This window comes from Amborella trichopoda, chromosome 8 (genome assembly GCF_054954075.1).
Source record: "Amborella trichopoda isolate Santa Cruz 75 chromosome 8, AtrichopodaSantaCruz75HAP2 v2.0, whole genome shotgun sequence".
Classification (NCBI taxonomy): domain Eukaryota; kingdom Viridiplantae; phylum Streptophyta; class Magnoliopsida; order Amborellales; family Amborellaceae; genus Amborella; species Amborella trichopoda.
In genome coordinates this window covers 41,465,573-41,489,430 of record NC_142343.1, presented here as the reverse complement: position 1 = coordinate 41,489,430, position 23,858 = coordinate 41,465,573, and the positions used below count along the sequence as shown (strand labels likewise).

Sequence of the window (23,858 nt, the reverse complement as noted above, 5' to 3'; positions counted from 1 at the left end):
TTGTGAAATCAGGCTGCAAGGGCTATTTTATTGACGGCTTAAAATTTAAAAAAAAAAGTTCCTTAGAATTTATTCAAAGAATTACTATCTTTTTGTTCTTACAACTAACGGCTTGAGCTGTATGTCATTTCATTATATTCAATCCCATAAAAAAACATAGATAAATATAAAGTTGGAAAATTGAACCATTGGCCCTTATAATATTTCTTTAGGGCAATGAAGGAGTATTTTTGGTAATATAGGCTGATTAGGAGTCATGTGGATATTTTGTAATTTATTTTATTCATTTAGGAATGAACACGGTTTTTATGAGTCTATAAAGAAATGAGTCACCTCTTAAAAATCTATTTTTGAAATGGATTTTTGAATTTAATTTTTAAAGACATGTAGGAGATCATGAATATGAAAAGATAAAAAATTTTGAAAATTAAAAATGATAATTCTATTAATAAAACATTTGAATTGTTAGTTTCAATTATTTTTAGGTCGACCACCTATTTGCATCCATTTTTAAAATGAATCATTTATACCTCAAGGACTGAAAATGTAGAAATGCTGTCCCCGCCACATGAAACAATTTTCCTTGAATTCCATATCAACTAAGGGTTTTATGTCAATTCAGTGGTAAGGGTTTAATGTCAATTCAGTGCTGTAAGTCTAAATGAATGCCATTTGAGTCTTTGCCTATGACATGATATATTGACTTGTTAAAGGAGGGAAAGACTACTGTCGATGGTAAGAAGGTTTTGATGGGACGATGCCGTGTCAAACGCCTAGCACAAATTTTTGTTTTGAATTTTATTTTAAATTTTTTTTTATCTTCAATTTGGTATATGGATTCATTTTTATAAAGCGCAACAAATAAAAAGAAAAAAATTATCTTTAAGGAAAAACAAATTAACCAAAATACCTTACAATATTTTAAACATAGATTTGTTAATTTTTGTTCAAAATATTTTTTTATTATTTTTACTTGTTATGCTATGCCCTGAATAAAAAAAAACGTGCGGTTTGTATTGAACCTGGACTCTAAACAATCAAATTAGAGTCTACCCTCAAATAGTGTTGAGACATGCCGTTTCAATACTGGAAACCATTGTGATAGCCTTAACATATATTTTCATATTTATTTATAAAGTTTAAAGCTTCCAAAATAGTGTAGATCGACAGATATATGAAAACTTGAAAATCTTGAAAACTGACTGTCCAAACATGCATTACAAAATACATTATTATCAAAACTTTAAATGCATTTTTTCTCATGTCCATGCATCTTGATGTCGAGATGATCGATTTGGATATATTTGGGCGTCAAAACAACATCTTCTAGTAAAATTTTTGAAGTAGGCTCTAATTTGATTATTTAGAGCCTCGGCTCTATATAAACGTTTTTCATAAAAAAAATGATTGTATACAAGAAGACTATTTACCTATGATACAAAGAGCTCACAATTATTTATGTGAAATTTGATAGGTAGGAGATGACCCAAAATTTGAGAAAATTTAAGTTTGAGCTTAGTCAATGTTTTTTAAATACAGGTCGATCACCAAAATCACCCAAAATTGGAACCGGCCAGTGGCCGATTCCAATCTAATCGGGCGGTTAATGGTTAGATCGCCCAGCTTTCCAACGCAACACACATGCTGTTAGCTAGTGACCCTTTTTTTTTGGCACTAATCATATTCAAATATGGAAGTATGAATATTACCCTTTAACTAATTGCAACTAAAACTTCTTTATGAATGCAGCCCAGATGAGGTAATGCCCTAGAATCAAATTTGTTCCTATTTTCAAAATTTCAAGTTGATATTGTGATTTGTTAAAAAATTAAGGTACCTCAAATATTGTTTGTAAATGTAGTTTGGTTATTGGGAAACTTACAATGGATCGTCTTGATTTTTATAATCACGCACACATAGACAAAAAAGATATGTCAAGTCTTAAAATTGGCTTGTCTTGTCTTGCAACTTACTTTTGGGCAGTCCATTTCAAATGATAACATATTAGATATACATTATTTTTGGAGCTTTAAATTTTATAATTAGACCGAAATAAATTTACATGCTATAACAAAGGTTTTCAGGGGTAGAATTGTATTTTCTTGTAGAATTTCGAAGACGAGTTTTTTTTAACAAATACTAGAAAGCCATAGCCTAACTCTATTAAGGTGGCTAGAGTTAGGAGAAGCACATGCCCAGGCTCTCAATTGGCGCATGTGCACAGCACGCGAAGGGTGCGACATGCATGTATATATGCGTGTGCGAGGGCATGGGCGTAACGGCGCTTAATGATGCACTTTGCATTTTACTGTTGATAATTCAAGGCTACTTGTAGAACATGTCAAGTACATGTAACTTGTAGCTGTTTGGTAATGCATATAACCACTACTACAGTAAATAGGCAAGTGCATGTAAGTAGTAGCTGTTGGTGTTACATGTAATCGCCACTGCGCTAAATGAGCATGTACTCTATATAAGGGGCCCTTGTTCCCATATGACTTTTTTTTTTTTTTTTTGAGCCTCCCTACAAACACTTGCAACACCTTTTTCTGTGAAATTCCAACTCTCTCTATCTACTCGATTTTGCCTTTTTCTTTCCCTAAAACCTCATAAGACTTTGGTGTGCAATGTGTGAGTTCCAAGCTCGAGCGCATAGAGCTTAGGAATATCAAAGAGACCTCTTTGTTTTCCTGTATACCAATGACAAATTACCTTTCTTATACACACTATAAACAACATCGAAAGGGGCAAATATCATCTTGAAATAGCGCTCCTGCGTGCCCGAAAACAAAGACTTAAGCGCTTGATTTTATAAAATTGTAGTTATCTTTTGCCCCTATTTCACCCAAACAATTTTCAACAATCTATACCCTTGGCTATAACAATCCCTATTATCTATTCAGAGCATTAATTGTCTATGTAATCCACAGGACTTCACCTTAGCGTCCATGCTGTTGAGGCCAGGTCCAACAGGTTTGTTCAGTACAAAATGTGAACGGGAAAATTCAGGGGACATTGATAAGGTGAACCGTGTCTATTTAAAGACGACCAAAGACGATACCTCGAAGCCAAATGAACACCAAGAACAAATGATTAAAAGATGGCCACCAAATGAGGTCATGTCCATTGACACTTCTCCAAGCCAAGTGAGTTGCATAGCTTGTTGGTGAAGGCCTCAGCAATGTATGTATGGTGGTTAAGAAACTCAATCAAGAGTTGTGTTTTTTTATTTATTAAAACTAAGAAATTCAATGAGGGTTAGGGGATAAATTTTGGTTGTATTACTTTGAAGACTTGAATTCTTTTTTTTTTTTTGAATATCCATATTTCTCGAAGACAAGATGATTAATTGGAGGATTTTTTAGCACCAGAATAAACTTTTTCAGACTATTTTTAAGTACACCTTCCTTCTATAGTATAAGGTTGATACCTTACATAAACATTTTTCTAAAGATTTTGAGTTTTGGGGGTCATTTTTTATGGGAAAATGTATCAAAAGTCGCATAATTTTTTAGCATTTTACCAACTTTCAGCTATTCCAACTCATGACCACATGTACTTTGATGAGCTCTTTTAGATTAGATATAAAATAGAAAAAATCTAATAGAGAAGTTTTCTTATTTTATGTGTGAGGGGTCATCCAAAAGATTACAGAGAGAAGTTGAAGTCTGCGGTTGTTTTTTTTTTTCTCCAAATGTCTAAAAAAAGCATGGGGCTTTTTAGAAGTGTTTCTTTTGAAAACGGGAAAGAAATATTAATCCCACAGAGGCAACTCTGTATTTTTCTTCTCTAATAAGGTTGGAAGGAAGTCTTTCTTTTGAGAAGGGGAAGATTATATTAATCCGGTGACCTATATTTTTTAATACTCTTTTTCCCAAATCCTCAAGATAAGACGACTTGGAATGAATTCTTTTAATTACTTGCATGGGGGTTTTATTTGTGGTGCCTCTTGGTTTTTTTCTTCTCTTGAATGGTTTTTCACACAAATCTTGGTGTTATGTTGGTTTCTAATTTTATGCAAATTTTTTATATTATTATTTATTTGAGGTTTGATGTTTTTATTTTATTCAAAGCACAACTTCCCATCAGTTAGCATATTTTGATGAATTTCCCTTACGTTGTAACTCTTTCACAATATTTATGCTTCCATTTCAACTGAGCAAGTAGGCATCATTTGCCGATATGCACTGTAGATTCTAGGCTTTGATAACATTTCATAAGTAGTAAAGTAATTGCTCCTTTCAAATAAATTAAATAATTATAAAAATAGGCAATAACTCATCATCAACCATTGTTACATTAATATAGACTGTGTTTGTACATGAAACTATGAGTTCCAAAGAAGCAGCATGAGTGTGGTGGAAATACTTTTTGAAAAAGGAAATTCATCAAATTATCCACAAAAAAGAAACAATTTACAATTTAACGCTTTACTGGCCTTTGACTTAGTTTAAAAATACCCATAAAAAACACGTGATTTTGAGTTTGAATAATTATTAATTGTTAGATATTAAATACTCATGAGTATTTCGATAAATTTGAAATTTAATGTCTTCATAATTGGCAAAATCTCAAATGGGAGTTTTTTGTGTTTTTTTTTGGCGTGAATGAGTTTTGTGTCTTTGTTTTCCATATATCGTGGATTCAAATTTCCACAGTGGATTTATTCATCTAAGACTGATCATTTGCTTGTACACCTTAGCCTCATTTCACAAATACGTTGAAATACATATATATATATATATATATATATATATATAAGAGAAAAAAGAAGAAGAAGAGAGATAACATACGTTGTTCTTATTTACAAAACCAACAGATTATATGAAGCATGTCTTTTAGTCCCAGTAACTAAATCATATCAAAGGACGCGTTTGGATGCATATCTTGTCATTGATAATTCTTTGTTTCAATAAAATTAATTCTGATGATAAATTATCTGTTGATTGGTAGCGTCCATTATAATGCTATCTAAGATTCACATATAATTTTATCTTTTTGGAAAGTTATTTTTAATTTATTCCAAGTAATTTGTTAAAAATCATATATTTGTAGCCATAAAAATAGCTGAAAATTGCCAAAAAAATTAAATAATTATGTAATATTATACATGCACCTGAAATAGATAATAAAATTATATTATCCAAAGTATATAACTTTTAAAAAAGAAAGTATTTCTATCTAAAATGAATTAATATGCATAGGAGTATGGTTAGGACCACGAAGAGATATGGCATTCTCAGCCTACTGACTAACCTCAAAAATAAAAGAACTTCATTAATAATCATTAGGAATGAAGCCTAGGCTTGAGTGGTAGAGAGAGATAGAGGGATAAAGGACCCAATGAGAGAGAAAAAGATACTATGAGATAGAGGAGTTAGAGAGAGAAATAACATGATTAGATAAAGAGAGGAGTTAGAGAGAGAACAACGACACTTAGAGTGAGGATTAAGGGAGAGAAACGTAGAGAGAAAGATCATGGAGGAGAGAGAGAAATGCCTAGCGAGAGAACTGACATTTAGAGAGAGAACTGACATTTAGAGAGAGAAAAGGTATAGTTAGAGATAGGAAAGACATGGTTAGATAAAGAGAGAAAGCATGGTTAAAGCGATGAGTTAGAGAGAGAAAAAGCAAGCCAAAGAGGTTAACTTCCTAAAAATCTAATTTTCAAATGTATGCCAAGTGTTTAAGAATTTAAAATCTATTTTTCTTCCTTTCTAAAAAATACTATTGTGCCTCAAAATTTTAGACCGTGAAAATACTTATGCTTAGGTTCTTTCCCTCAGGATCGAAGGAACAATTATATAATGTGCTCCCATGGGAGCAAGCGGTGCACACACACAAAAGTGGAGAGCATCATTCAACCAAGTGCAAACTTGACATTTTCTTACATTATTTAAAGCTACACACATTGATCACAAAAATGGTAGCTAAAACGTGGTCTACCTACAAATAATTCCATCTTTTAACCTGCCTTCACTTATGGAACTGGTATTTATCGATCTTAACAACAAATAATTTCGTACAACAAACATTATTACAAGCCACCACAAAAGGACATACTTATTTTTCTCCCATGGTTTTATCCAATAAAAGTTTGTGCTTTTCTATTGTATTTTGGCCAAAATTTAGCAGTGGCCTAAAACTTCAATTGAGGTTGTAATCAAGACTGAATTAAGCCATTGACCCAAAAAAAGAAAATCTTAAATTAAATCCAATCCACAATTTATTCTCTACCCCCAAAAGGTTTTTATACTCCCAGGGGAATATATTGCATATTTACTCCCTTGGGTAAAACCTAATATAGGAGTAATTTAGGACCCCAATTTTTGAGGATGTAACCTCCTCAACCCAGAGATTAACCTCAGTTTAAAAAAAAAGAGTGGAAAAATTCGAATTGAATTCTTTACATAATAAAAAATAATAATATATCTCAAAGTTGAAACTGTCCAATTTTTGAAGAGTAGAGATCTAAGTTATAAAATATTCAAAATTCAATTTTTATTTTTTTTTTAAAGAATCATCCGGTGATCTTTAGGTGCTTCCCAAAATCTCAGACAGGATAAATCTCCCAAGTAGGTCTTTTGACTTGAGGTAGTTGATGTACAATATGCTCCTAAGGACAATAGTATACATTCTGTAGTCTCTCTTTCAGCATTCAAATGAGAATTATGAAACAAGTATAAAATAAAAAGTTTATACAAGGCGTCAGTATTATATTATAAGACTAGAAATTGTTCCACTACGGAAAAATTCTGCAATTGAACATAAAAAAAATATTTTGAAGTAATAAAAATAATACATTTTGAAGATTCTCAAACGTCTAAACCTCTCCCAAATGTGCACTATTTTTTAAGTGTTAAAATCTTATAAATACCAATGGTTATAGATTTGGGGCTTCTTTGGGGATAAATATAGGATGAAGTTTGAATATGAAAACTAAACTAAGCCTCACCTTAAATCCTTGTTTGGAAAGCACTTTCGGCCATATAAATCTTCATGATGTCTTTAAAATCAATTTTCAGTACGGACAATAAAACTTGAAATTCAAAAAGTCATATAGATCTTGTAGATCTTTGAACACTCATTTCCAGCGTGCAATGGGTGGTCTAGATAATTTGATAAAATATACACTATTTTTTAGAGTTTGAAATTTTAATTTTTTTCACCACCATAATGTTCAAGTCAAAATAATTGATGTCATGGTTTTCCAATGCTTGAATTACAATTTTCAGTGAGTCCTTAAGTGAGGTTATACTTATTTTGTAGCCCTATCAAACCATTTCCTTAAATGTAAGATCACTGAAATTACATTTTCGGACGGGTCTGGAGATGTGTCACCCTTAGTTATTTAGTATTAATGCCTTATATGAACCGCACCCTTACCAATATTCGTAATTGAAATTGTGGCAATGACCTGAAGTTGTGCTAACTTGGAGTAAAATTAGAATTAAACCCAACATTCAAAATAATAATAATAATAATAATATTTAAACCCGATCCAAAATTTATTCTTTTTTTAAATTAAACCCAATCCAAAATTTATTCTCTCTTTTTTTTTTAACAATCTTACGAAATCCAAAATTTATTCTCTCTTTACTACTTACCAAATGAGAAAAAAGAAAAGCAAATTTCTCATCTCATTATTTTTAAGAAAAAGAAAAAGCAAAATATCTCATATCAGATTTCGTGATTAGGTACATTTTCAAATTAATTCGACTTTCTCTCAACCTTTTTGCCTCACCCTCTCTCTGTCGCTACCTTTTGTATTCAGAGTTTAAAACTCTCTCTCTCTCTCTCTCTCTCTCTCTCTACATCTCTTTACGGGAAGAACTATGAAGAACTTTGTTTCGTTCAATGCGCCCTCTCTATATACAAACGGGTGGGGTTTGTATATAAGGTATCGACCTTATACTATTAAAGTACTGTGCATCTCAAAACTTTGCTTAAAATGCATCTATGCTTAAAATGCATTTTTGGTACCAAATAGCTTTTTTTTTTTTTTTTTTTGCTGAAAGTCTATTGTTGTTTCCAACGGTGAAATTTAAAAATGACGACCATCAAGCACATTGATAAATACTTGAAAATGGACAGTCCAGATAATATGCTACAAGATTAACTATGTTTAGAAATAAAAATCCCCTTTTTTTTATGTTTATGAATCTTGAAGTCGAGATGATTAATTTGAAGGCTTTCCATCATAGAACAACCTCCTCTATTGAGCGTTTTAGGTGCACCTTACTAGTACAGTGTAAGGTTGACACCTTATATAAATTTTTTCCTATAAAATCTTCTCTCTCTAAAATTATCCTTTCTCACTCTTCAATCAATTAATCTCCTTATCTAAAACTTTGCCTTCATTCAAGGTCCGCGCTTTTGCCTTTTCTACTCTTTTTAGTTCTTACTAGACCTTCTTTCTCTCTCTACCTGCCCTTTCTCTCTCTCTTAGCTGTTCCACAAAAGGGTATTTGTTCGTCTATTCCATGAACAAGCCCGAGCGCAATCTTCTGCATTTCATTTGAAGAAAATTCGTGTAAGATTGATCAATTTCTAAATCTTTTTTTTTTTTTTTCCTTCTCTCTCTAGGTTTCGGTGAATTAATTTCCCTGCGCTTTGATAGAAATCTGCATTCAGCGATTCATACACGGTTCTTTGATGACCATAGACTGTAAACCCTATCTTTTGACTGTCTGTAAAGAAGTTTTACACAGGAAACCACAAATGACAAAGACTGCCATTTTGTCTGCAAGCTTCTGCTATCTCAATAATGGTGGGCTGGAAACTTAGGGAGAGAAATTCCTGGTTTAGGTTTTGTTGATTGGGGCAAAGAGGTGGGTTTTCGCAGCTAAATATTTCCATATTTTTCTGAAGCTTGTGTTAATTTACCACTGAAACTGGCCGTTTAATGTTGAATTTGGGGCTTCTTTTGGCTGGGAATTCTATTTTGGGAAGTTTCAGGCATTGGATTATGGCATTTGTTGTTCTAGGTTTTCTCTCACATGGTTAATTTCCAGAAGGTGATACGGAGTGTAAATGGTTTGACGACATTCAATGTTTTCAAGCTCTGTTTAAGTTTCAGACTGTGAAATTGTTGACAAAATGTTGCAGAATTTGTAGATTGAAGATGAAATTTGGCATTTAGAGTTTTATCCTCAATATAAGCCGCCAAAATAGACCAGTTTTGTTGTTTGAGATATCACAAGACTAGGAATTGTATCAAAATTGGCTTTTTAATCTTTGAGTTTTTCAGAATAGGGATCAAATTGAAAGATAATGTGTATACTCTGTGTTGTTCGAAAGTGGGCTCGTAGAGCTGCCACTATCTTACCGTGGTTGGTGATACCTCTCTTTGTTCTATGGGCTCTCTCTCAACTCTTTCCTCCTGGTTTTAGACTTGAAGCTACCTCACCCCAGGTTACCTGTTTTTCTGTCCTTCTTATCTCCCTATTTTGGTACGAAATCTTAATGCCTAAGCTCTTGACTTGGAGAGCCCGTAGGAATGCTTTTCTTAGAGAGAGAAAGAGAATTGAAGCAATTGAAATGCAAAAGCTTCGGAAAACTGCAATAAGAAGGTGTAGGAATTGCTTAACTGCTTATAGAGAGCAAAACCCAGTCGGTGGAAAATACATGTGTTCGTATTGTGGCCATATATCTCGTAGGCCTGTGCTTGATATACCAGGAGGTGGGATTTCAGGAGGTCGAGGCTTGGAGGGGATGGTTGGTTCAGGGATTATCAGTGATTTAGTGGGGAAAACTGGTAAAATTTGGAGTGAGAAGGTTGGGCTTGAAAGGCCTAGATGGGGTTGTGGAAATGGTTGGGATTGTTCAGAAAATGATGGTTGGATCTTGGGAAGAAATGGTGGGTCTTTTTTGGCCAGTGAAGAACCATGTTTAGCTGAAAATTCTTACTGTGGTTTTGTTATTTTTGTTTGTAGATTATTGGGTTTTTTCTCTCTCATCTTAAAATGGCTTTGGAGGAAGGTTTTGAGGATGGGTTCAGTGGGTGAAGAGGTTTCCATGGATGGGGAGCGAAGGTCACAGTATAGGAAGGGTGAGACAGGACCGAACATTCAGGAGAGCAAGGGGGAAAAGGCGAAAAGAAAAGCTGAAGAGAAGAGATTGGCTAGGTTAGGGAAAGAAATGCTAGAGGAAGAAGAAAGGAAACAGAGAGAGGAGGTTGCAAGGCTTGTTGAGGAACAGAGGCGGTTGAGGGATGATCAATTAGAGGCAATAAAGGCAAGGGAGCGGGCGTCAGCCATGGAGAGGGAAAGAGAGGTTAGGAGAGAGAGAGAGGCAGAAAAGAGGCGACTGGCAAAAACAAAGGACAAAGACAAGGACAAGGGCTCATTCAACTCAGATGGGGAGGATATTGAGAAGAGGGCCATCAAAGAAAGCGAGAAAAAGTGTGAGTATGATAAAAAGAGTGACATTGAAAGGAGAGATGTAACAAAATCAACAGAAAACCCTAGACCTCATGGTTCAGAAATGGGTCATGGATCGAAAGGCTTTACAGGCAATGCTAGCAAAGTTGGTGGTTCTCAATATCTTGACAGAGTGAAAGGTTCCTTTCTTGCTCCCTCAAGAGCTTCAAGTGGTAGTACTGTTACATCATTCTTTAAAAAGGGCTTCGAGACCTCTACTGGTTCTTCTACAAAAGTGAGTAAACATGTAGGATCCTTGGAATACATGCAGAATACTGCTATTAATGGTTCTCCACCTTTACATTCAAAGAAACCCTCCTCTTCTGCTTGGAATGGGATGGCTTGGACAAAAGTTTGGGGCAAAGGAATGGGGTTTGGAAGTGATGCTCATCCTAAAGAACGAAAAATTTCTAGCTCTGCTTCTGGAGATGCTCTCTTTTGTGGGCAGAGAATGGGGAACTCTATTTCTGATGGGGATTACAAGAATGCTGAGACCGTAAGATTACCTGTAAGTTGCCACTTTCTGGTCTTCTTTTTTCTATATTTTCTTAAGATATTCATCAGTTTATTGAAATGGACGCTTAGCATTGTTTGAGTTGAAGATTAGTTTCTTGTGCTTGCAATTTCTGCATGGGAAATTTCTATGAGCCATCAAATGTGAAAACTGGAATTGCAACACATTGAAATTTCGGTTGCTCTGGTGTTACCAACACATACAGATACTAGATACTTAGCATTCATTGAAGTTTATTATGAATAGCATGCATCCAATTTTCTTGGAATGGAATCATACATGGGTATCTGCAAATGTACAAATAGAGCATCCATAGAGTGGGAAATAATAACCAGAGGATCCTTCCCCTCACCTTCTCTTTTCGGGGAGTCAACCGCCGATAGGCCTCTCTAAGGATATTGCGCTTGAGAACCTCGCTCATTGTCTATATTGTGGCTGTGACTTCTCCTCCCTTCAGTTGGCATGGTTTATATATCTATCATCCTAACAGTTTCATTTAGCTACTCCACTCCACCTCTTGATAGTGAATTGAGACTCTTCCATCATTGGCTATTCTACCTTCATTTGCGGCCATACAAGGATGGTCACATTCCATGCTATAATTGACAGTTCAATGGCCTTAGTTCATCTGAGGTGATGGTGCTGCCCATTATAGTCCTATTCAGGTTCATGCATACGTCCACGGTCTGATTCCCACATCCATTACTAAGTTAGAAATGCATAGGGAGGCGTAGAGCATAACATCCATGCAATTGGGTTTTAAACACTGAAGTGGGTTCTTCAGATATTTAGGACAAGTTTCTTGAGTTGGAGATTAAGAGAATTTTAAATTTAGCTCATGCTACTGTTTGGGTGTGTTTTTGTAACATAATCCAGACAAGAGTTGCAATATCAGAAATAATCATATGTTGCTTAACTCTGGAAGTCATGATAACAACTTTTGAATGGATTGAAACTTTAGATATACCTTCAAAATCTCATTACAAGCGTATAGACCAAAATCATAAACTTTAGAGACCGTTTTAGGGGCTACGAATGTTTGCTGCAAGCTAAACCTCTGAATAGTGTCCTCACAATGAACTTCAAAAGTGGAGTAAATGGTGTCTGTTTGATCCGGAACTTGGTGCTGTGTTTTAAAAAGGTGATTTAGGCTTGCTATCCCAATTTCACAGGATTTGGACCCTGTTTGCTAATGATGCAAATGTTTGCTGCAATCTACTATGCGGATGAGCCACTCTGTTGTATCTTGAGCAGTCTTGTCAAAAATGCATTGCAGCAAGCTTAGAAAGGAGACCTCCGCTTAAGATGAGTTTTTTTAGGTAAATAGAGAAATGCCGTGGAAACATACATTTAAAATTTCATCCATTTTGGACATGGATAGAGGGTTCAAAATAAAATACATTCCTGTCAATTTCGAACTGCAGACTACAATTTTTGAGAAATGCAAGCTAGTTTATTTTTTTAGACTATGTTATCCATCTCCAATCAAGATGACTTTTTTTTGGTAGATAGGGGAATGCCTTAGGAACCTACAGTTAAAATCTCATGTAATTTGGACACCGACAAGGGGTCCAAATAAATCGCTTGATTGCTACACAGGCATCTTTCTAGCCATTAGATTTTAGTTTTTGAGATAAGTGCATGGAGATCACCAGAAACTCGGTTACAAGTAAACCTATTTTTCTTTATATTTCCTACCCAAGATTTTAGAGAGAGAAAATATTGTTTTCTTTTCTCTCCCCCTCATTCTATCCTCTGTATGCAGAAGTTTTCTCCTATTATACCTGTTTTTTTCTTTCCCTTTATTGAATCTAGAAAGGAGCTGTGAGATGGATTGGAGGTTTATATATATATATATATATATATATATATGGAAAGAGTTTATATAAGGATGATACCTTATAATGTAGAACTACAGTTGCCCCTCAAAAATCCATCGGAAAAGGTAGTTTTAATGTTGAAAAACCCTTTGATTGATCATCTCGATATCAAGATGTATGACTATGGAAAATAAAAAGATTTTAAGTTTCAGAAATAGTGCATTTTACAACATATTATCTACAGATCTACTTGATTTTAACCATTTTTGAAATTTAAAATTTTATAAATAGATATAAAAATAGATTTTGAGATAATCCTAACAACATTTTGCATCAAAATTATATACCATGATAAAATTTAAAGGTGCACCTTACCTCTAAAATTTGAAGATGCATCCGTATGGAAACTGCACTCTATATATATATATATATATATATATATATATATATATATATATATATATATATATATATATATAGAGAGAGAGAGAGAGAGAGAGAGAGAGAGAGAGAGAGAAGTGGGAAGGAAATTGGAAAAGGCAAGAAATCCTGCTTAATTTGCTGACCGATGACCTCGTATTAAAAGTAAATGGTCTCTTTGTATACTTTCCCATATATATATATATATATATATATATATATATATCTATCGAGAGAGAGAGAGGTTGAACCAAACTGTGAAGCAAAGTCTAAAAAGTCCAAGAGAGAGAACCAACTTGATGTCCTCACTTTATATGCAAAGTATATGGATTTCGTATATGCAATTTCTGATGTATCATGTATGTTATTTTCTTCCTATTTTGAATTTAAGTCTTTGCAATGTACAAATCAAAGCTATTCCACACTGTATAAAGATTGGATGTAAATGAAATAAGTCATGTACGAGGTATTGTAACTCTTCCCAAACTCAGTTTCAATATAAAAAGCTCTCAATTCTTATGCGATCTTGAGCGAGTTTGATCCCTGATTGTGTGCTATTCTCTGGTTTGTTTTGATTTGAGGCATATGCCCTTTAAATCCTTTGTTTAGTACACTTTTTGGCAAATCTCAGCTACCAATCAGAAATTCAAAACCTTTTTCTTAGCTAATGTTTTTGAAAGCATAGAAACAGTTTGTAAAATATATAATAATGGTTTATCAAGATTCATGATGGGTTTTGGCAAAATTTTACGTTGGCTACCTACCTAACACAACCATGCCTTTTTACCCAGGCATGGGATAGGATAAGGGAAAAGAAACTTCAATAAGGAAACTTAGTGGTAGAATGATGAGGTTCAGAAGGCCATTAGCGAAAAACAATTATGTTATAAAACTTGACAGTGTAATAGAAACAATCAAAACGTAGAAGAATATAAAAATGCTAAGAAAAAAGCTAAACAAATAGTAAGCACAAGAGTAAGCTAAACAAATAGGAAGCACAAATAGTTAAGTTAAACTTAAGGCATATGATAATATATACAATAACCTAAGCACAAGAGAAGGTGAAAAAGATATCTTCAAATTAGCCAAAATAAGAGAGAAAAAGTGTTGGGATCTAAACCATATTAAATGCATTAAGAGTGAGGATCAAAGGGTCTTGTTGAAGGATGACAAGGTTAACGAAAGGTTGAGTCTATTTTCAAATATTATTAAATGATGAACACAATGGAAACATAGTGGTAAAAGTGACTGTTGGTACAAGTGACGACGGAAGTCATAGATATATTCGTAGGATTAGGATGTCGGAAGTGAAAGAAGCTTTGAAAGGGATGAAGATAGAAAGGCTTTCGGACCATATGGTATCTCGATAGAGGTTTAAAAGTGCATGGGAGAAATTGGTATTGACTAGCTGACGAAGCTGTTCAACAAGGTGTTGGGAACAAAGAAAATGCCAGACGAATGGAAGAAAGGTATTGTGGTACCTATTTACACAACAAATGAGACATACAAAATTGTGCAAACTATCGAGGGATCAAACTTATGAGCTATAGTATGAAGCTCTGGGAGTGAGTCATTGAGCAACGACTAAGGTATGAAACAAGTGTATCTAAACACCAATTTGGTTTTATGCCTGGAAGGTCAACAACTAAGGCTAGTTTCCTACTTAGGCAATTGATTGAGAAGTTTCGGGCGAAAGGAAAAGACCTCCACATGGTCTTTATTGATCGAGAGAAAGCTTATGATAGAGTACCTCAAAATTTGATTTGGCAGTTGTTGAAAAGAAAGGCGTCTCTAGACACTACATCGACTTGGTGATATGTATGTATGATGGAGCGCTAACTAATGTACAAACAACTAGTGGAGAGACGAGTGAGTTGTTAGTGACAATAGGTCTACATCAAGGGCCAGCATTGAGCCCGTACCTCTTTGTCTTTGTTATGGTCGACTTAACTAGGCACCTACAAGATGATGAGGTAGCGTGGTGCATGTTGTTCGTAGATGACATAGTTTTGATTGATGAGACTCGAAATGGTGTCAACACAAAGTTAGAACTTTGGAGGGATGCTCTAGAATCCAAAGGTTTTAAAATTAGTCGGACAAAGACAAAGTATATGGAGTCCAAGTTTAGTAATAATAGGAATAGAGATGAGGTAATAGTTACCATTGATGGTCAGGAAGTACAAAAAAGACTGCTCTTTCGATATCTTGAGTCAATAATCGAAGAAAATGAAGAGATTGAGGAACATGTCGCACACAAAATTAGAGTTGGATGGGCAAAGTGGAGATGTGCAACTGGAATTTTATGTGATCGTCGCATACCAATGAGGCTAAAGGGCAAGTTCTATAGGTCAACAGTGAGACCTGCTTTGCTCTATGGGGCAAAATGTTGGATGGACAAAAAACAATATACCTATAGAATGAGTGTAGCGAAGATGAGGATGTTGAGATGGATGATTGGCAAGACAAGAAGGGATAGAGTTCGAAATGAATCTATTTGAGAGAATTTAGGTGTGGCACCAATAGGAGATAAAATGAGAGAGAGTAGACTTAAATGGGCTGGCCATGTGTGGCGGCAACAATGTATAACTCTTGTTAGGAGGTGCGCGTTAGTTCAAGTGGAATGATTGAAATGGGCAAGGGGTAGGCCCAAAAGGATGTGGTTGGAAGTAATTTGAAAAGATATGGGGACTTATGGCTTCACTGTGGATATGGCCTTTAATGGAGCAGAATGGAGAATCAGGGTTCATGTAGCCGATCCAATTAATTGAGAAAAGTCTAAAATGATAATGATGATGATAATAATAATGGTATTAAGTGGTTTCCTGTATGATAAGATGTGGCAAAATTTTACGCTGTCTGCCTACCTAACGGAACTCACATCCTTTACCTGAGCTTAGGTGGGCTAGCCATATGTAGAGTAGACCTAATACAACACCGGTTAGGAAGTGCAATTTGGTTCAAGCGAAAGGCTTTAAAAGGGCAATTGGAAGGCTCAAAAAGACATGGATAGAAGTAATGAGAAAAGATATCGTGACTTTTGGTCTTACTGAGGGTTTATGGCCCGTGGCAGAAGAATAATGAATATGATTCATGTAACCGACCCCAAATAATTGGGATAAGGCTTGTATAATGATGATGGAGTAGTTTCCTGCAAGTTTTTTAGTGTTGGTATTGTTTTGTTTTTTTTGGTTCTCTCCTGGTATAGATATTGAAAGACTTACTATACTTGTTTGGAATTCTATATTCAAACTATCAAACAGTTGATTAAAGAAAGAGATTGTATACAATGAGACCATTTACTTTTGTTACAAGGAGGTCACAATTATTTACAACCATCTGATGTGAAATTTGATAGCTTGGGTGTGCCACAAAGTTCTAGAAAATTTCTTTTGAACTTTGAGCTTGGTCAATGAAATAATTGTAGCCATCCAATTTCACATGCAATGGTCAATATTAATTGTGACCACCTTATACCAAAGGTAAATGGTCTCATTATATACATCCCTTAAAGAACTTGTTCTGAAAATGATGAATCTTATAGTGTTCTTGAGATAAATATTTGGAGGGTATCTGTAACCTTGTACAAACCTTATTTTGGATTTGGAGTTTCCTAAACGAGGTGTGCAAAAAAAAAAAAAAGGGATATTTAGAGAAAATGAGACCTTAGTTTCCATATGATACTTAAGATCTGAATTGAGAAAGAAGAATCCAAGAGTTTACCATCATTTTTACCAGTAAGTTGCGTAAGTTTCAAGAACAAGAGATGCAATAGAAGAGTTACCCAAGGATAGTTTACTTATGGATTTTTATCAGGTCTTTGATTTAAGACTTCCTATTGTGGCTTGTACAGAAGCCATTGTTCTGGGGAGCGAGGGAGCATGTATATTGGCACATTTCTGGTCTTCATTTGAAATCCTATATGATAAAACCCTAGATATGTGGAGACTGGAATCTTTTCCTCTTTCCAACATTCCATGCCAGCCTGTTGATTCTACCAGCCAATTTCAAGGCTTCAGCCTAAGTCCTCCTCCTCTTATACATGATTCCCTGAGAAATGAATGCAATCTTCTGTCCTTCTCTTGTCTCAAGTCTCATCCCAACATTTGTCCTGTCCTCCACTCTCCCAAGGCCTTATGCTGCCTCCCTTTAAATTTTGATTCTCTATGGTCTCGTGCATCTTTCTGGTTGTGAACCCGTGTGTTCTTTTTGTTGGGACCCATCTAATGTATCCCTTTTTTAATCCTCGTGATCATTTGTTAAATAATGTTCAATAGCAATTTCCATTTTTTACTATTCTACAAAGAATCTAACTACATGAAAAGGAGGATGCGTTTTTGCAAACTAGTTATTGCACTTGCTAAATTATGGTACTCTTTGCTTTTCAGTTTGGTGAGGGAGTTGTTGAGAGTAAGTTTCTGAGTTGAGAGTCAGAATTCTTTCCTTTTTCCAACATTCCATGCCAGCCTGTTGATTCTACCAGCCAATTACAAGGCTTCAGCCGAAGTCCTCCTCCTCTTATGCATGATTCCCTGAGAAATGAATGTAATCTTCTATCCTTCTCTTGTCTCAAGTCTCATCCCAACATTTGTCCCGTCCTCCACCCTCCCAAGGCAGTTATGCTGTCTCCCTTTAAATCTTGATTCTTTGTGGTCCCGTGCATCATCCTGGTTGTGGACCCCTGTGTTCTTTTTGTTGGGACCCATCTAATGTATCCTTTTTTTGCTCCTCGTGATCATTTGTTAAATAATGTTCAGTAGCAATTTCCATTCTTTACTATTCTACAAAGAATCTAACTACATGAAAAGGAGGATGTGTTTATGTTATTGCACTTGCTAAATTATGGTACTCTTTGCGTTTCAGTTTGGTGAGTGAGTTGTTGAGAGTGAGTTTCTGAGTTGAGAGTCAGAATTCTGTGTGTGAGTTTTAATGAACCTACAGCTCAAATGCACACGTTGTTGTCTATTTATATATGAACGTGTGTATGTCTGTGTGTGCATGCCATTTTTTATATTTATATGTGTGTAGAATACTTGATGTTGGTTGATGGTTGGGTCTTTCATGTTGAAAGGTAATAATAGAAGACCGTCATTGCAGGTGAAATCAGAGCCACAAGAAGGTTCATCGACACCCACCCAAACAAAGGCATGGCAACAATTATTTACTGGCTCATCAGCATCTTCAGCCAGGCCCAATAGTTCTTCCCTGAGCCATTTGCAGTTTGATTTATCAGTATCTTCTAACACCAGCAAACCAGTTTTAAGCAGTTCTATGGATACTAACCCAGTCTTTCTTCCAGCCTCTGATGCCTTGTTCCATCCTACTCAAGAAGAAGTTGACTTCTTTGAAGACCCATCTTATGTTCCTGATCCAGAGTTCTTACTTGGGCCGGTTTCAGAGTCATTAGACAATTTTTCATCAGACCTTGGAACTGGGTTCTCACCAAAGAGGCTCTCAGAAGGATCTCATGGATTTGATAATAGCATCTCTGCTTCAGATATCAAAAGGCCTTCTCCAATCGAGTCCCCTTTGTCTAAATTACTATCCTCAGGTATATCTACTGAGATAAATCATGTTCCTGGACAACACAGAGAGACATTAGATTTACCCTCACAACATTCAGCTCAGACAAACAACTTTGATGAGCAAAGGTCATGGCATATGTGGGATACACCACTCGGTCAAGATTCACTTGGGTTAATCTATACACCACCCCCAAACTGGCTGTCCCCACATGCAAGCAATCCTTTTTCTGATTCAGTGCCTGTTCATGATGATTTGTGGTCAAGAAATGCCGTCTTCCAGCCATTGACAGGTGATGCAGATAGCCGTTCTGCTTCCCCTTGCTTCAGGAAAGAGGTTTCTCGGAGTCCAGATGGACTGAGTTCTGATACTTTTGTTAGATCAGGGGGTCCTCCACTTGGTGATTCTCCATCCTGTTGGTCCAGGTGAGTTCCCTTTACTTTTCTTTCTTGATATGACTCAAATATGTTGTCATTTCGGTTGAATGTGTCGGTGCCGAAAGTGGTTTTTTAGATTTTATCTTTTGTTTGAGTTGCTGTATGCTTGCATGCTTATGGTACTTGCTATAAACACGCACATGCATATATAAATATATAGGTGTATGCTTTTTGGTGAGTTCTGTCATAATGAGCAAAGGATAGATGATACATCTCATACAAAAGAAGATGTCTAAATATGGAAAAGTGTCAAAGGAGTGGTAGACCATCCTAAGTAAAAGAGCTACTCTATCCACTCCCCTTTTGGCTTCAGCTTCAATACCCTCTTTGGCATTGATAACGGCGATTGTGGTTATTGTTATCATTGTTTAACTTAAAATCGATGTCGTTACAATAGGATCTGAATCGACAATGTTCTCCTGTATGAATATTGTAAATATGGAGCAGAAATAATTATTGTTTTGGGGTTAGTTTGTAGGAAAAACATGCTTTATAGGGCTGGGAGTGCTTATGCATTGTTATGTCATTTTTTCGAAGAATTTCATGTGAGTTGAGTTACAACACTCAACCTGAAAATATGACATGTTGCTGTGTTCAGTATTTAGCAGCGCTTGGAGATTCAAAAGAAAAAACTGATAGATGTATTGCAAGCATGCTGAAATTTCAGATAATGCTGTAAAGCTCCAATTCCTCATGAAGAGTCAATCTCAACCATGCCATGACAATCATTCTAGAAGCTTAGGGGATTATTAATGCATAATGTCTGTTCATCCTTTCCAGCAGTTAGATTTCATAGTGTGTCCATAGACATTGGTGTCCCCTCTCCTGAAAGAATGTGTAAGAAATGTAAATTAACCAAAACCCATTTGATTACTCTTACCACTTGTACACTTTAATTTGGTCACATCTTGTTTAGAATGAAATTTATTTGCTTTATGTGTTTTCTTCTGCTAAACTCAACTGATTCTTTTATTTCATGATTACTTGATCTTTCAGTGTCCTGTTGTAGGTAACTTGCAAGCCTTCTTTTAGAAACTAGAAAAAACTGCCTTTGTTTATCAAAGGTTCCCAAACTTTACTGCATCTTAGGGTTGCATGATGCGAACCCCATAGTTTTGCAAATTTCTGGGATGCAGAGTTACGCTTAAGTCTTAGGGTTGATTGGTACATTAAGAATTTGGGGATAAAATTCAATTTGGTTAGGGATTTTAATTTAACTCAAGTAGTTCTAGAAAACCCGGGAGTTTGTCAGTGTTCCTGAAGGTGTAGTATAGGATGTTTTTTTGAAATATAAAGCAGAGTCTTAAAAGTTGGGCATCATCAAGAGTAGCACTAGGATGGGATGGATGACCTCCTGGGAAGTCCTTGGGTCAAACCCCTTTCTGTTGCGGCTGCCACTTTTATTTTGTGTTGCAACCTTTTATAGTCAACTTATTCCCCAAAAAAAGAAGTTGGAGCATCTAAGGGAACTTTTCTTTTAAAGGGCCTTTGTAAATTTGGGGCATATTTAAGAAACATCTTACGATTTCTAATTGAAGTTCAAAACCTTAGCTTAGCTTGTGAGTCCACCTCTTCTTGACTCAGTGAGGCTCGACCAACCTCTTATAAAATTGGAAAAGAAGGAATTGGGGTGGACTGAGCCTGAGGACGAGATAAGTTGGTGAAAAACATGAGGGAGGGAGACTTAAGGTAATGAGAGGATAATCTGAGAATCCAAACATTGGCAGAGACTTGATAATTAATTTCTTAGATAATGACAAATGGTATCCAAAGAAACTTTCAGGTTTCTAGAGACATGTTGATTATGAGGGATGCCATTGTTTTAAAGATCAATTAGGCTTTTTTTATTTCTAGAATATTATGCAGATCCAAAGGACCTTTTCTTGATCTAATTTGCTTTAAAATTTGAACCAAGATAGTTGAAAATATATGATTTATGTCTACAGAAAATAGCTACTAACTGATGGAGAAAGAGAAATCAAATAAAGAGAGAAGAAAGATAGGTGCGTGAGACAGAGAGAAGAGACAGTGGTGTGAGAAGAAGAGAGTGAGAGATAAATGATGTGATCCCCTTGTTGGGATCAGTCTATAGTTACTGGGATTGCCTAGCGATCCTAAGATCCTGGAAGGGGATCTTTTTACAGATCTCATTTTTTAGAATTACGGATATCAATCACTAGAACATAGGGATCGAATTGCTTAGATTTAATATTGTATAGATATTGAATAACATCCCCCTCAATTAGTTTTTTCAGCTGTTGAATTATAAGCAGAGGGCTTGTTGTATTAGCGTGCAACACCATAAGTGCACATGCCAGGGAACTATACAAAGTGGAAGATATCATTGAAAACCCATATAAGAAGCGCATAGTAACTGGTCTATGGTGCTATTCGTATCTAATTTGGGAACTCGGTCCTATCTTATTTGATCCCCAGAACACAGGGATCGAGTTCCTTAGATTTAATATTGTACGGGCATCAATCCTTATCATAAAAAGCTTCCAATTAGCCTTGATCTATCGATCCCACCCCCGATGCCAGAACCCTTTTCAATCCCATTCCCAACGAGTACCGATCAGTCATGTTCTATATTAGCAGTAATGGTCAAAATTATAGAAAATGCCCTTGTGTGAGTTTGTAACCCACACTTAACCATGTAGACTCAATTATTCCATTTATTTCCCTGACTTACTGCTGTACTTTTAACAGAGTACTTTCTTATTCACTGCAAAGGGCACTTAGAACTTCAAGGAAATGCCTTTTACGTATCAGTGAGATAGATTTTGACCATTCAACAGTGTTTTCATTGACCATGCAAGTTATGAGTTTTTAACTATAGGTCAATTAAGTTTAATTAACTGCCTAACACTGGCTTCCAAGTTTCACATAGGCTAATTGTTTATATTTGTTTCAGCACTAGCTTTTGTTTGGCATCATGGGCTAGGCTTCTTAAATATGTCCATATTATGTCTTACTATTATTGGGTCCATACTCCGTATTGAAGGACTGGAAAATAAGCATATTGAAGGAAGGGATAATAAGGTTTTACCTTATACTAATATCGAATCTTCAGTTCTTACAAGTACTATCTATCAATTTAGAAACCATACAGCTTTTCCTTTCCATATCATCGTAAAGTATTGTTTACCATTGTTCTCTTATTCATTTATGATGTGTAGGACCAATGATTGCCTATTTCCATAACATGGTAAAGTATTGTTTGTCATTGTTCTCTTATTCATTTATGATGTGTAGGACCAAGGATTGCCTTATACACTGTTATCTTTTGTTTGCAGATGATTGTAATTGTTACATCTCTTTTTGCCTCTGAAATTCAATTATGAAAAACTCCACAAACGTGACCTTTTTTGCTATTCAGTCAATGCCCTCCATACTCTAAATCAATTTCTTGTAGTTTTATCATGGAGTCGTTTTTCTTAAGTCATGTCCTTTTTTTTTTTTTTTTTTTTTTGTGCAGTTTCTGGAACCCGTTTTTGCTTCTGGCCACTATGATAAACACCTCCTCTGTTTTAGTCTGGATCATTGACTTTTTAGTTTTTTTACAAGAGTCTACTCGAAAGGGAATGTTGTCTCTATATAGTTTTATGCACTAACCTATTGGTATATCCTCTAGTAGAGATTGCGACTTTTGGTTATTTTCTTTTATGCATATCTGGTGAAGATCTATCTTTTTATCTGTGTTCCTAATCATTTATCTATTGATCCATCCTGCTATCCATCGATTCATCTATCTATCCCTCGATTCGTCCATATGTCTAATTTACTTGTAGATTCTATATATGTTGTGAAGCATTAGGAGTTTTTTAAAAAATATATATATATTGCACTAAACAATTAATATGGTTGTCTTATTTCCTATGATGTGCAGGAATGTGGGGGCGTGTAACGTCGATTGGGGTGTACCTGGTGGTGCAAGGGAAGGGGTAGGGAAACCCTCAACAAGGCCACATATAGGGGGCCTTTTTTCTACCTCGGATGTACACTCACCTTGGTCATTTAATTGAAACATACATATAAGTAGTACATATAAATCAGTGAAATACACCACCACAACTCCCTCCACTACTGGTATCGAAGGAACTGGGTCACCATTGCATCTGCTTCTTAATGAGATAGATCCATGGCCATTGTGCCTTTGAGCACAGGCGGTGGCCCTGCCTTCTGGTTATTAGTGGAAAGAGTGGAGGTTGGGTCTTTTTCTTTAACCGGCCGGGCTTGTCAAGAAGCTTTTCTGTCATCTGCGTTTCCATTTACTTGCATATTTTTATTTACTTGTGAGAAGTTTAACAGAGTTAGGCAATTGTACACACGAAGGCCTTCTAAAACTCAATAGTGCAGGCTACAGTATATTCAACAAAGGTTTTTGTTGGACCACTAGTTTCCGGAAGAATACCAGTAGGTGGGATTTCTCTTCCCCAAAAGGAAACATAAGAAAACATATCTGACTAACATGACGCCGTTGTTTTTCTGTTCATGACTTCACTAAACTGTTATTTATCTTCTTTAGTTCACAGGCAAAACCATGGTTGAGGGCTTGGTGAGATCTTTATGTATATCCTAACAAATCATTGAGTTTGTTGACATAGATGTTTGAGAAACTGCATCTTTAATTATAGGGAAAGGTTTCTATACTTCCCCCACATCATAGAAGATCTATGTTTCTCTAACCATCCAGCCGTCCAATTTTGATCAAGAGAGCAATTTA

The 23,858-nt window shown here is 35.6% G+C and overlaps 1 protein-coding gene across 1 annotated transcript; it reads left to right on the top strand.

Moving 5' to 3' along the window:
• The first annotated feature begins 8,820 nt into the window (after positions 1 to 8,820).
• Positions 8,821 to 23,527, top strand: LOC18433577 (uncharacterized). The gene is made up of 3 exons (XM_011624774.3): positions 8,821 to 10,929; positions 18,270 to 19,120; positions 23,022 to 23,527. Exons 1-3 carry the CDS (start codon positions 9,274 to 9,276, stop codon positions 23,155 to 23,157), a joined length of 2,643 nt encoding a protein of 880 aa, XP_011623076.1. The 5' UTR covers positions 8,821 to 9,273; the 3' UTR covers positions 23,158 to 23,527.
• The last annotated feature ends 331 nt before the right edge of the window (positions 23,528 to 23,858 follow it).

Coding starts and splice junctions, on each gene's coding strand:
- LOC18433577 (XM_011624774.3), top strand. CDS start 9,274: ATGTGTATACTCTGTGTTGTTCGAAAGTGGGCTCGTAGAGCTGCCACT. Junction 10,930..18,269: donor CTGAGACCGTAAGATTACCT/GTAAGTTGCCAC, acceptor CCGTCATTGCAG/GTGAAATCAGAGCCACAAGA. Junction 19,121..23,021: donor TCTCCATCCTGTTGGTCCAG/GTGAGTTCCCTT, acceptor TATGATGTGCAG/GAATGTGGGGGCGTGTAACG.